Below are 13,099 nucleotides of genomic sequence, written 5' to 3'. Positions count from 1 at the left end.
TTAGCATACATTTCTCTAGGAAATGAAATGAAAAAAAATACTTTTCTTCACTTCTATAATTTTACACACACACCTCTATGTGCTCCCACTGTATTTTCTGTAGAACTCAGGAGAACTTGATTGCTTGTCCGACCCTTTCTCCTAGACTGTTAAACTTCTTGAGAACAGGGACCTTCTCCAGTCAGATAATAAAACCCAAAAACCATACAGAGAAATCGTGTTAAACATGTTTACATTAAATTTTTAAAATTTTTTATCGAAAGAAATGCTATAAACAAGACCAAAAAGAATTAAACAAATGAAAGAGGGGGAATATGTACAAAACATGACAAATAAGGGGCCGGATTCCTTATTTTATAAAGTGTTCGAAAATGCACTGGTTTGAAAACATCCTTCAGTCCCTTCATCTGTCCGTCAGGCTTTACGTTGCCACCTGCTGGCAGGAAACTGTAATTGCCGTGATCTACATACGAATTTTTTCTTGTTTGAATTGTGCTAAAATATGCAAAACAAAATTTACCATTTGAACCATTTTTAAGTGTACAGTTCTGTGGCATTAAGTACATTCCCAGTGTTGTGCAACCATTGCCTCCATCCATCCACAGAACTTGTTCCTCCCCCAAACTGAAACTCTGTACCCGTTAAACACTAACTCCTCATTCCCTCCTACCCACAGCCCCTGGCAGCCAGCGTTCTATGAATTTAACTTCTCTAGTCCCTCATATAAGTGGAATCATACAGTATTTGTCCTTCTGTGGCTGACTTATTTCACTTAGCACAATGTCTTAGAGTTCATCCATGTTGTAGCAGGTGTCAGAATTTCCTTCCTTTTTAGCGCTGAATAATATCCCATTGCATGTATAGACCACGTTTTGTTTATCAATTCATCTATTACTTGTGTGTTTTTTTGTCATTTTTCTAACATGTCTCGTTGCCTTTATGTTCCAGCTACCAGCGCATACTTTGCTCAGCTGAGGTTAGGTAGATATTGAACAAATCTTGGTTGCCTATACTATAGTTCATTGTTCATGTGCCCACCTAGTAGAAGAAATCAGAAGCTCCTCAAAAAGGGGTAATGTAGAGGAATATAATGGATATGTATTTATTAATGTTGAATGAAAATAATAACTGCTACATCTTTTGAGAGCTCGCTACTCACCAGGCACTGTGATAGATGAATTGATTCTGAACAATTCTCACCACATTACTATAAGGAGAGTGCCGTTATCCTCACCCATTTACAGAGAAAGAAACTGAGAATAACATGGGGTTTGAGCGCATGCATCTTTTGCTCAACAACCCATGCTGTTAATTACTGAGCTACACACTTCATGTGAGAGCTTATAGCTTGAGAAAACCTTCCATACCAAAAATATATATTTCCCGTGGCTCACCTGGTTCACCCTACCTCTGAGATAGTTCTTATGTCGGCCCATCTCCCTCCTGTGCAATACCAATTCCCTTTCCATTGCTTTTACCTTGCAGTTCTTTCTTCTTTCTACGTGATCCAACCCCACCATTCTTTTTTTTAATTTCCTCATTATTATTTTTTTTAATTTAATTTTATATTTTTATTAAGGTATTATATGGTACATATCTTACCATTGTCCCTCCCCACCCCACTCCCATACATGCCCTCACCCCCCAATGTTTTGCATCCGTTGGTTATTCTTATATGCATGCCTGTAAGTCCTTCGGTTGATCTCTTATTTCCCCCCACCCCCAACCTTCCTGCTATAATTTGATAGTCTGTTTGATGCTTTACTGCCTCTGTATCTATCTTTTTGTTCATCAGTTTATAATGTTTTTTATTATCCACAAATGAGTGAGATCATTTGGTATTTTTCTTTTATTGACTGGCTTATTTCACTTAGCATAATGTTCTCCAATTCCATCCAGGTTGCTACAAATGGTAAGAATTCCTTCTTTTTATGGCAGCATAGTATTCCGTTGTGTAGATGTACCATAGTTTTCTGATCCACTCATCTGCTGATGGGCACCTAGGCTGTTTCCAAATCTTAGCTATTGTAAATTGTGCTGCTATGAACATAGGGGTGCATATATCCTTTCTGATTGGTGTTTCTAGTTTCTTAGGATATATTCCTAGGAGTGGGATTACTGGGTCAAATGGGAGTTCCATTTTCAGTTTTTTGAGGAAACTCCATACTGTTCTCCACAGTGGCTACACCAGTCTGTATTCCCACCAGCAGTGCACGAGGGTTCCTTTTTCTCCGCATCCTCGCCAACACTTGTCGTTTGTTGATTTGTTGATGATAGCCATTCTGACAGGTGTGAGATGGTATCGCATTGTCATTTTGATTTGCATCTCTCGGATAATTAGTGACTTTGAGCATGTTTTCATGTGTCTCTTGGCCTTCCTTCTGTCTTCTTTTGAAAAGATTCGATTTAGGTCCGTTGCCCATTTTTTTATTGGATCATTTATCCAAACCCACCATTCTTCAGGACACACCTCCATCCCGCCTCCTTGTTGAAGCTTTTCCCAATTCCATGAGCCCTCACATCCCTCTTAGAGGTCCTGCCACACCTTTCAGCCCTTGGCTCATATATAGTATCACACATTGTCTTCTGAATGATTGCAGTGTGCTCTTCTTACTTCCCCAACTGCTCAAGAACTTTAAAAATCGGTTTTAGAGTTTTCTTATCTGCTTTGAAGTATATCACTTAGATGATGGCCAGTGGGTAGAAATAAACATGTTCAATGATATGTATCTACATTGGGTAGATACAAAATTGGTTTCTCTTAACTATCCTTACAGCATACTGCTACATGATTTGCTTAAAATATGAAAATAATTGTGTGAGGCAGGCGGGCTTGGTGAAGTCCAACATCGAATCCGTGTGTGAAGACTGAATTCTTGTCATCACATTTCTGGCAGCTCTGCCATCCCATACAGGCACCTCCGTGATACCAGGAGAACATTGCTAAGCATTTAAAATGCGTACCAGGTTGCTTGTCTTTCTTTTTGCTCCAACTTGGGGGACTTTGTGGAGTCTGATTCGCTTTATAAGAAAATGTTAGTGAATGTAGTTATTGGGGGACTATAAACTCATGATACCTAGAACTAAGCGCTGAAACTATTTTTTATCGTAAAATTTCCCTTAAGATTTAAACTGTATTTATGTATGGGGGGTTTGTTCACAGTTTTTAAATTTCACTTCACCTGATGTTTTTTAATTAGTAAAAAAAATAAATATCTTTAAAATTAGTTAGACTCTTTTTGAAACTTCACGTCAGCATTTGAACATAAGAATTAAACATGTGTTTGAATCTCTGCTGCTGTCCAATATTTTGTTAGGCTATTTGAGGTTAAAGAATGGAATTAAACAAATAGAGATGCTCCCCTTCACTGGTCAGAGGTTAATTTTCACGCCTCTGGTCCTTGGGCCCATTATTTGATTTCTGTCTCCTGATCTGGCCCAGTTTGGTGGCTTTCACAGGTTCTTTGGAGCTTCACTCTGTGTGTGGATTCCCTGCCCTGTTTCAGGGGGTTGTTGTCTTATTCAGGGCCTCCCGCCTCGTGTTTTCATGCTGGAAGAAACTCCTGCCTGTGGCACTGAGTTGTGCGTGCCAAAGAGGATATTTCAGTCCTGGGTTTGGGGACATGGGGTGGAATCAGAGGCAGCCTATCTTCCCTTATGATTGGCTGCTATTTTGGTTTTTAAAGCTGTCATTTTTGTCAAGAACTAAGACGGTATTACTACCCTTTATGAATGATACTTCCAAAAGCTATTTAATATTACTTTGGCTGTCGGGGTAAGAAGGGGAAAAAGGAGACAGATATTTCAATAAGTTGTAAGACATTGGATTGCAGAGTATTATGCACAAAAGGGGAAATGTTTCCCCGCTTTTCTATAAAAATGTAAAAAAATTAACCACAATACTTTTACAGTGTGTTGTGATTAGGTCATGGAGTGGGCTCCGCTGTTAAAAATGGAAATTAACCTACACAGGTTGGTTCCACCAAGACACTGAGAAAGAAGAGAGATGGGCCAACAGCAGCTGTCTAAAGCGGCGCACGCTGGAGGGAGGGCTGTGTGCGGAGCAGTCACCCAGCTGGTGCCGCCAAGTTTGCTGCAAAACTGGAGCTTGGGGTTCTTGGAGCATTGTCCTTGCACGGAATTAGTGACCCTTCATCTTCCCTAAACGCCTTTGTTCCTCTTCTTTTAAAATTTCTATGTACTATTCCAAAAGTCTTAGTGCAGTTTTAACCTTTATTAATCTCTAAAGTATAAAATGCTATTGAAAGACTAGTTATTACACTTTTTAAGTATTGATTTTTTTAAATTAAATTCAACTATCCAGTGTCTTGTGCTACATAGCACTCTAGTCTTTTTTTCAAAGCAGCTCAGCATCTCCTAGATCTACGCCTGTCATGAATCAAACAGTCTCTCTGAATATTTAATCCAGTTGTCAAACTTCTATGGCGAGAAACAAATTTTGTTTCTTATTTATGGGGGAAACAAATTTTGTTTTTGTTGCCATCATAGACTAGAGTTCAGACCAGAGAACAGGTGCAATTTTTTGTATAGTGTATATTTGCTATTCAGTCAGAGGGACTGAAACAAAACCAAATTTAAAAATCATTACAGTATTCAAAATTCACAAAACTAAGGAATATAAAAGAAATGTAGGTAATTGGACTTTCAAATGCACTGAGACTTCAGGGACACCCTGTCTGTCTTAAACATCAACAAGAGTGAGGAAAACATCACTTTATCTTTTGCACTTTTTTGTCCCAAACTTCGCACCTTCCCAGTTCTCCCTGATGGGACCAGGGCCCTCCCTCACCTACTTTGCAGCCCCAGCATTTTCTTGAACCAGCACCTCTGCCCCTCTGCTGGCACCTGGCTGCTGCAGGGCAGCCCTTCATCTCTGCAGGTGGGTGTGTGCTGCTCCACCAAGGTGGTGGTGGTGGTGGTGATGGTGCTGCTGCTGCTGCTGCTGCTGCTGCCGCCGTTGCCTGGCAACAGATGCTTGCATTGCCAGCAGCTCCTGGCTGCGCTTAGTGCTCTACCTGCAGCTCCACTTCCCCTGCTCTAGGTGAACCAGCTAGAATTTTGAATGCTGAGCCCATGGTTGGAAACACAAATGAGGATCAGTTTCCCAGATAAAGATAGGACTAGGAAAAGATCAACTTTGCATTTCTTTTAAGAAATGCTGTATACATTTTAGAGTGTTTAGCAGTCTATATTTTGGGACACATTGTAGGTCGTATAGTGCAGACCTGTTCTATTAGGTCTGTTCATGTAATCATATAAAATTCAGCATATACAAAGTTATATTTAACCCTAATTCCTAATTTTTAACAAGTGGAAACATTTTGCTATATTTTTAGGGAAACCAGATATCAGGCTGCCTTAAAAGTGTAGCTTCTGGGTTCTAACTTAATTCTCCCTTTAAGAGTTTTCATGATATTAGTTTTGTCCCCTTCTCTTCCCACTAACAATTCATAGAAATCTTGGCATTTAAAAAAAAAAAACTGACAAGTCCTTATAAACATTCCACTACACTATGCTATTTTTATATACTTTCTCTCGCCTTCTGCCGAAATTCAGGTTAGATTAGGGACCTGAGACCATGGCCGTGGCAGATGGGGTGGAAAGGATAGGACAGATATGCAGGCTACAGATCAACAAGATCCTACTTGGGCTGACATGAAGGAAAAGGAGTCAGGACTGACTTCCAGGTTCTGGTTGGACAGTCCGGGTGTGAGCTGGGCTGGAGAGCTGATCTGGACGTAGAGCTGTGTGTACACGGTATGCAGGAGGCAGTCAGCCCCACCAGGGGGGAGAGGCTGTTGTGGGTCCAAGGTGCCTCCACCCGGTGGAGGAGTGAAGAGTCACCAGCCCGAGGGCAGGCGGGAAATCAAAAAGACCACCTGGTAGGAGCTGGAGGACAAGAGCTTCTCCAGGACAGACAGAGCCAGCCCCACCGAGAGGCCAAAGGAAGTCAAGACCAAAGTTCCTGACGACACAGAGAAGATTAGCATGGTCCCTGCACAGGGATGACTCGCAAATCATGAAGTGTTCCATATTTTAAAAAAACAAACACAAAAGCCAAAGTTCATGGGTGATGTTTAGCCCCTGGGACACCGCGGATGACCGCGGTGAGAATATTTTCAGTGCAGGGGGGTGGGCGGCCAGAGGCTGCGGTATGAACAGGTGAGGCCGGACCAGGGGAGTCACATTCCCTTTTAACTCTTGGCCGTGGCGGGCAGGAGGAAAGTTGGTGGAGCTAACCAGCGACTTGCCGTGAAGGAGGTGCTGTTGGTTTTAAATGGGACAGAGTTGAAGGTGTTTGTACACTTGGAGGGAACAAGCCAATAGGAAAGAGTTTGAGGAAAGAGGGGAGATCAGAGGAGAGGGGACACTTTGACAGGGTGAAGACCGCCATGCCCCTGGGCGCAGGGGCAGCCTGGCAGGGAGCCCCGTTCTGCTCTGTGAGGATTGGCTCTCTGTGCAGGGAAAGTGAGGGCACTGTTGTGGGTTTGGAGAAAAGTGGAGCACTTGAAGACAGAGCCAGCGACGGCATGGAAGAGAATCCTTGTGCAGTGCCGGGGCCCTGGAGCCTGGAGCCTGGAGCCCCTCAGCTTGCAATCGCAGCGCACAGGGCAGTGGTCTCCACAGCACGTCACCGCTTTTGTCCTCCTCCCCCCAGGGCAAGGCTAGTGCGGAGCGGCTGGCGCCCCTGGAGCTGCTGTGGCAGGAATGGAGGGGCCTAGCTCACCGTCACAGTCCAGAGGACACAGCCTGCCTCCTGCCCTCCTTTGGTCCTTGGCTACAACGCCAAGTTCGAGGCCAGAGTGTCCTCTAGAAAAGAGGAGAGCCGTGGAGAGGACTGCCAAGGAGAGCCGGGGGCTGGGCGTAAAGACGAGAGGCTGAGGGGCGGCGTGGGTGTGCAGGAATCGTCTAGAAAGTGCGGGGAACAAAGGCGGGTGCCCGGTGAGCCGCTCGCAGATCCTCCTCCCTGATAGAATATGTATGATCCCGCGGCCTCGCCTGCCTATGAGCAGGAGGCATCTGATGTATCTGAGGGGAGCGCTCGCTCGTCCACCCACTCTCCTGGGCTTGGGGTGCGAGACAGCCACCTGGCAGCGGTCGGGACCCCACGAGGGTGAGCCTCCCACGGCCGGGCCCTTAGAGGTCAGCTCCCGCCCCTGCAGCACCGTTAGCGCTAGCATGCGTCCCACCCCCCACCCCCCACCCCCCCACCCCCGGGCCAGCCTACCTGCCGCCCCTCCCGCGGGCCAGCCTCCCTTCCCTGCGCGGAGGCCCGCGGAGCCCGCACCCGGGAGGAAACGCAGGTCTCCTGCTGCCGCCGGGGCGGCGTGGCGGGTTGGTGCCCACAGTCGCCCTGCGGGGACTCCGCACACACTCCGTCCCTCCCGCTGCGCTGGGCCACCAGCCTGCGGGCGCACGGGCTGAGCACACAGCCCTCGGGTCCCGTCCAGGCGCTTCCCGCTGGGCAGCGGGGCGGGGGCTGAGCTCGGCTGAGCTGGGCTAGGGAACCTGGGCGAGTGGAGGGCGCAGCGCCCCCCCGGCTGCTCCGCAGAGCCTGGCGGCCCGTGCCCCTTCCTCCGTTCACCGCACGCTGTTTACCCAGCAGAGCATCCTGGATAGTTATCTTGAACCAGTTAACTGCCGGGCGTCCAAACCGAAACCGTCCCCGCAGGCACTTCCCTGCATCCTTTCCAGTTAGGAGTTTGCGGTGGGCAGGGGGAGGGAGAAGACCGCCTGTTCTGACCCGGAAACACCGAGAGACCGGGCCATCTCTTTCAGCCGCTGGGAAGAGAGGCCACCACAGGACCCACACACAGCTACTCCTCCCTATTGCTTTTTGTGCAAATTCCTAACCGTGCCCGGCGTCCAAGCGAGCGGGCAGGCATGGGCTGTTTGGGCAACAGCAAGACAACAGAAGACCAGGGCGTCGATGAGAAGGAAAGACGCGAGGCCAACAAAAAGATCGAGAAGCAGTTGCAGAAGGAGCGCCTGGCTTACAAAGCGACTCACCGCCTGCTTCTCCTGGGTAAGGCGGGACGGCGCGGCGGTGCCAGGCCCGGAGCGCACAGCCCGCGCCTCCGGCCAGCCCGGCCAGCCCAGCGCCGGCCTGAACTTGAAAATGCCTTGGGATAGGATAATTGCTTAGTGTGGGTTGGTGTGAACGACGGCCAGGGCATCCGGCTACAGATCACAGCATCCTTTTTGTTTGTTTGTTTGCAGGGGCTGGTGAGTCTGGGAAAAGCACTATCGTCAAACAAATGAGGATCCTGCACGTCAATGGATTTAATCCCGAGTAAGAAATGATCAGTTTCGGTTTTGCTTCAAAACTGTGTGCACACTGTCACTTCTTTCCCAACCTTCCCTAAAGTGCTTTATCTAGGCAGTTGCATTAATCACTGAATACACCTTTTAGGGAGAAAAATATAGGAGTGTATTGTTGAATTTGGTATATTTAGGTAAATCATTTTTCTAGATAAAAAAATAACTTGCTTAACAAAATATGACTTATTAGGCATTCTTGAGGTATTGATCTCTATTCTTGGTCCTGCTCTGAACACACTTAACCAACATATCAATGTATACTTTTCTCTATATCAATTGTCTGCATCCATTTCAATTCATACCTATCAACACACGGATAGATTCAAATCAAATATATTTGCAAGCGTAGCTGTATCGTTTTGATATGCAGTGTTCATGACAGGCTTGCCGTGTTTGGTGCAACATGTGTGGCTGTGTAAAGCTATAGATTGCCATGTGTGCATTCAAGTTTGTTTAGAGTACAAACTAGAAAAGGGGCATGTTTTCCTTTCCCAGACAAAAACTTTGCAGATAAGAACTGTTGTTCTGGGGGTTGGTGTTGACCGCTAGGAATACCAGTCTAGCCAGGGGCTGCAGCTGGCAATTTAAACTTCCACCCAATTCATTCAAATCAGTGCTGATGACAACAGGCGTTAATAACAATTCTCTTCTAATGCAGGGAAAAGAAGCAGAAAATCCTGGACATCCGGAAAAATGTTAAAGATGCTATTGTGGTAAGGACTTTTACTTAATGTACTCTGCTCTCTAAAACTAAGTAGACAGAAATTATACATTCACTTATCATACATGGAGCCTGTGTTATAGTCACCTACAAATATATTGTTCTTTATTCCGTTTTAGACAATTATCTCAGCGATGAGTACTATAATACCTCCAGTTCCACTGGCCAACCCAGAAAATCAATTTCGATCAGACTACATCAAGAGTATAGCCCCTATCACTGACTTTGAATATTCCCAGGTATGTGAATCCTTCCTGAAATAATTTAAGTGGTGCAAGGTGGAACCTTTTTTCTTTTTTTTTTCTTTCTTTTTTTTTTTTTTTTTTACCTCACCTGAAGATATGTTTACTGATTTTTAGAGAGAAACAGAGACAGGGGGAGAGAGACAAAAAAACATTGATGTGATAGAGAAACATCAGTTGGTTACCTCCCTTATGAGCCCCGACGGGGAATGAAGCCCTCAACCTAGGTATGTGCCATGACCGGGAATCGAACCCACAGCCTTTTGGTGTACAGGATAAGGCTCCAACCAACGGAGCCACACCGGCCAGGGCGGAGCCATTTTTAATGAGGTGGCTTACTGAGAATCAATATTAATATTAATTCATGGTTAACTGCAAAAATCTAGCTCTGCTTAAAAGAAATGTTTCGCCCTAACCGGTTTGGCTCAGTGGATAGAGCATCGGTCTGTGGACTCAAGGGTCCCAGGTTCGATTCCGGTCAAGGGCATGTACCTTGGTTGCGGGCACATCCCCAGTAGGGGGTGTGCAGGAGGCAGCTGATCGATGTTTCTCTCTCATCGATGTTTCTAACTCTCTATCCCTCTCCTTTCCTCTCTGTAAAAAATCAATAAAATATATTTTTTTAAAAAATAAAATAAAATAAAATAAAATAAAATAAAATAAATGTTTCCTCTGTATCAAAATGTTAACATTGTTTAAAAATATTAAAAACAGTAGGATTATGAAAAGATGCTTTTATGAACATATTGGTGAGGTTGATAATGAGGAAGACAGCGTACCTTTAAGAAAAATCTATAGAACTTTCTTCTATCTGAATTTCTAAATTAACAAATAGTTTCCAAGAGGATAAGTAGAAATTGCACAAGTAGAGAGAAGTACTCTCTGATATGTGAATGCGTCTGAGGGAAAATTAGAACAGAACTCAGTTTACTTTTAAGGTATGTGTCCTTCAGATCAAATGAGAAGAGAGTGCGTGCTGCAAGTAATAACGCGGATTACTTCTGAACATTTACTACATGATAGGAAAATGTAGTTCATTTTACATCTGCAGATTTAGGGCTGCTTTCCTCAGCACTTGGATGGTAGCATTGCTTTAAAAGGATGATATATCAGTTTTCTCTTGTTTGGGAATAAACATTTCTTTATAATACTGTTTGGCAATTAGATCAAGCATGTTTCATAGAAAACTGTATTTGTTACATTTCTCAGAAAATCACTTTTGTTACAGTTGTGCTAAAAAAGCATATGTTTGTACTGTGTATGTATCAATAGCAGTATTTCCAAGTTTTCACTGCCTGGCACGGTGGTCTTGAGACCTTTTTCATTCTCAGGGTCCTCTCTTCCAAGGGAAGCTGGTGCAGAAATCAGCATGTACAATAGATAGGTCCCCCTGCTTTACTGAAGTTCGGGCAGCGTGAGCCTGCTCAGCCCCACCCTTCTCTTCAGCACAACACGGTGGTCCTGTAGGCTCTGTATCGGGATGGCGAATAAGAATTACTTTTTTTTTTAGCTTTTATTTGCATCCTATAATGGGATTATTGTTTCTGGTAAGCATTCCAATGTAGCCAGTGAGATCTCTAGAATTTTTAAAAAGGATTCAGGGGTAGCAACATGGCTAGAAAAAGAGATAAGGGATCTGGCACAGCAGAGCCCACTGTTTTTTACTGAACTATGTCTTTAATTGATTGGATGGCTTGGAGGGGGAATAAAAGGGATGATGTGGGGGGAGGGGGACGTGCTTCAGCCAGCTAGAGCTCTGGGACGTCCTCCCAGTACCCTGTGACATTTTATGTAATGCGGCAATCACGTCCCCCAAACCACAAGGTCCTAGCTGAAATCAGGAGTGGCATGCCCATTCAGCTTCAGATTTACACATTTATAAACACATATTTAAGTTCTTAATTTTGCCCTGTCGTGTTCACCTAAAAGTAATCATAAAACATCTTATATATGGTTCTGATGTAGGGAAAAAGTTATTCTTGGCATATAATGAGAAATTAGAACTAAGGTGTGGTAATCAGTCACACATTTTCTTTCTTGTTCATGACAAACTCACACATGATAAACATATTCCATATTTAATCTGAAGTTCAGAAACAGGAACTCTCAAGTAGATTTCTATGGAATCCAAAGCACCTAATTTGTGAACATGTTGATTAAGTTAAATCCTATTATTAATTTAAAAAAATAAACTTGAGAAACCATTCCCTTTGCACCCATGTATTTTCATATAGATATGTTAAGGCTACTTAAAAATGGTTATCAGAATCAAAATTAATAAAAGAGAATTGGGGACCTGAAGATGCAAATCTATAATAATAAAAGCATAATGTGCTAATTAGGCCAGACAGCTGAACGACCTTCCAGACCAAGATAGGGCTGCAAAGGCCAAGCCCCTTGCGCGAATTTCGTGCATCGGGCCTCTAGTGTCATTATAATGGTCTTTCAGAGGTAATGTTTTTTTTATAGTTTTTAAGCCTAACATTCTGTTGTCATCTGTGCCTCTGTTCTTTTCAAATGAGATTATGTTCATAAAAGAGCCTATACTTTCCCTAGCCGGTTTGGCTCAGTGGAAAGTGCATCAGCCTGCGGACTCAAGGGTCCCAGGTTTGATTCCGGTCAAGGGCATGTACCTTGGTTGCGGGCACATCCCCAGTAGGGAGTGTGCAGGAGGCAGCTGATCGATGTTTCTCTCTCATCGATGTTTCTAACTCTCTATCCCTCTCCTTTCCTCTCTGTAAAAAATCAATAAAATATTTTTTTTAAAAAAAAGAGCCTATACTTATATAAATGAGGAAATTAATATCTAAATGTATAACTTTGCTTCTAAAATGCTATTTTTATTGGATATGCACACATTTTCAATAACATTTATTACCTGGTGCTCTGAAATATTTATTTCACTTATATTATTAAATAGTTCTTGGATGGACATTTTGATGATCCTAAGACAAATCTCTGACATATATTCATATTACTTGCTACATTTGGAGAAAATTAACTTTTACTCAAAAAATGTATATTGTAAAAATCATAACAGCAGAGCTAAATCAAGAATTTTTTATAGTAAACATAACACTAATTTACTAAATCTAGTACTTTTTTGAGATCAAATCCTTAAAAGTCTTTCGGTGTCACATTTCTCTTTTGTTCTTTTGCTCTCCCATTTGCTCTCCATTTGAATTTCAATTTAATTATATGAAACTTTAGTTGTAACAGAAGGAAGGCCAGCATAGAGAGTGCCTATCCAGCTAAGGGTTACTGGGGAAGGTTCAAGAAAGCGCCAGGGGCCCGACTTCACAGACCTCTTAGGCCAGGTCTGTGCTGGTCTGAGAAGCCTTTAGATGAAATCCAGATGATCAAATATGGACTCTGTTTATCACTTTAGATAGCAATCCAGATGAAAGTTAATGGAGCAGCTTGGATGGGGTGGTATCACGAATGAATTAGTTGTCTCTTTACAGTTCTTCTCATGTATGCATCCAGATCATCTTGGCTCTGAACTGGGCTCTCCCCTGAACACCCTTCAGTAGTTGGCACCATGTCTTTTCATCCAGCTCATCTACCCGTGAAAATAGTCTCAGGTGATGATCGTGGCAGTAATCCAATCCAGAGTCAAGTAGTACATTTAATTTCTAGAACAATACCTCAGCCTTTCTTTATTTTTTCATAATATTGACCAAACATTTATTTCATAGGATGTGCTTACTGTGGTTCATCTGATGCACTGTGGCTAGATTTGGTTAGTGCTTTGGCATCAAAAACACAGAAATGGCCTGTGTCCTTCCTAGGG

The 13,099-nt window shown here is 43.5% G+C and overlaps 1 protein-coding gene across 3 annotated transcripts in view; it reads left to right on the top strand.

Annotated features, from left to right (window-relative positions):
- The window catches only part of GNAL (G protein subunit alpha L), a 100,827-nt gene that overhangs the window by 19,470 nt on the left and 68,258 nt on the right, over nucleotides 1–13,099 (top strand). Inside the window, exons 1-5 of one of the 3 annotated variants that reach the window (XM_080685272.1) lie at nucleotides 7,064–7,135; nucleotides 7,801–8,047; nucleotides 8,242–8,314; nucleotides 9,002–9,056; nucleotides 9,184–9,303. In XM_080685272.1, the coding sequence (XP_080541398.1) occupies nucleotides 7,906–8,047; nucleotides 8,242–8,314; nucleotides 9,002–9,056; nucleotides 9,184–9,303 (390 nt within the window). In that variant the 5' untranslated portion in view covers nucleotides 7,064–7,135; nucleotides 7,801–7,905. Of the gene's footprint in view, nucleotides 1–7,063; nucleotides 7,165–7,800; nucleotides 8,048–8,241; nucleotides 8,315–9,001; nucleotides 9,057–9,183; nucleotides 9,304–13,099 lie in introns of those variants that run through there. The other 2 variants (XM_080685273.1, XM_080685271.1) reach the window with 2 other exon arrangements.

The sequence above is a fragment of the Plecotus auritus genome (assembly GCF_963455305.1).
Source record: "Plecotus auritus genome assembly, chromosome: 8".
In the NCBI taxonomy this organism is placed as follows: domain Eukaryota; kingdom Metazoa; phylum Chordata; class Mammalia; order Chiroptera; family Vespertilionidae; genus Plecotus; species Plecotus auritus.
This window is presented reverse-complemented; position numbering and strand designations above follow the sequence as displayed.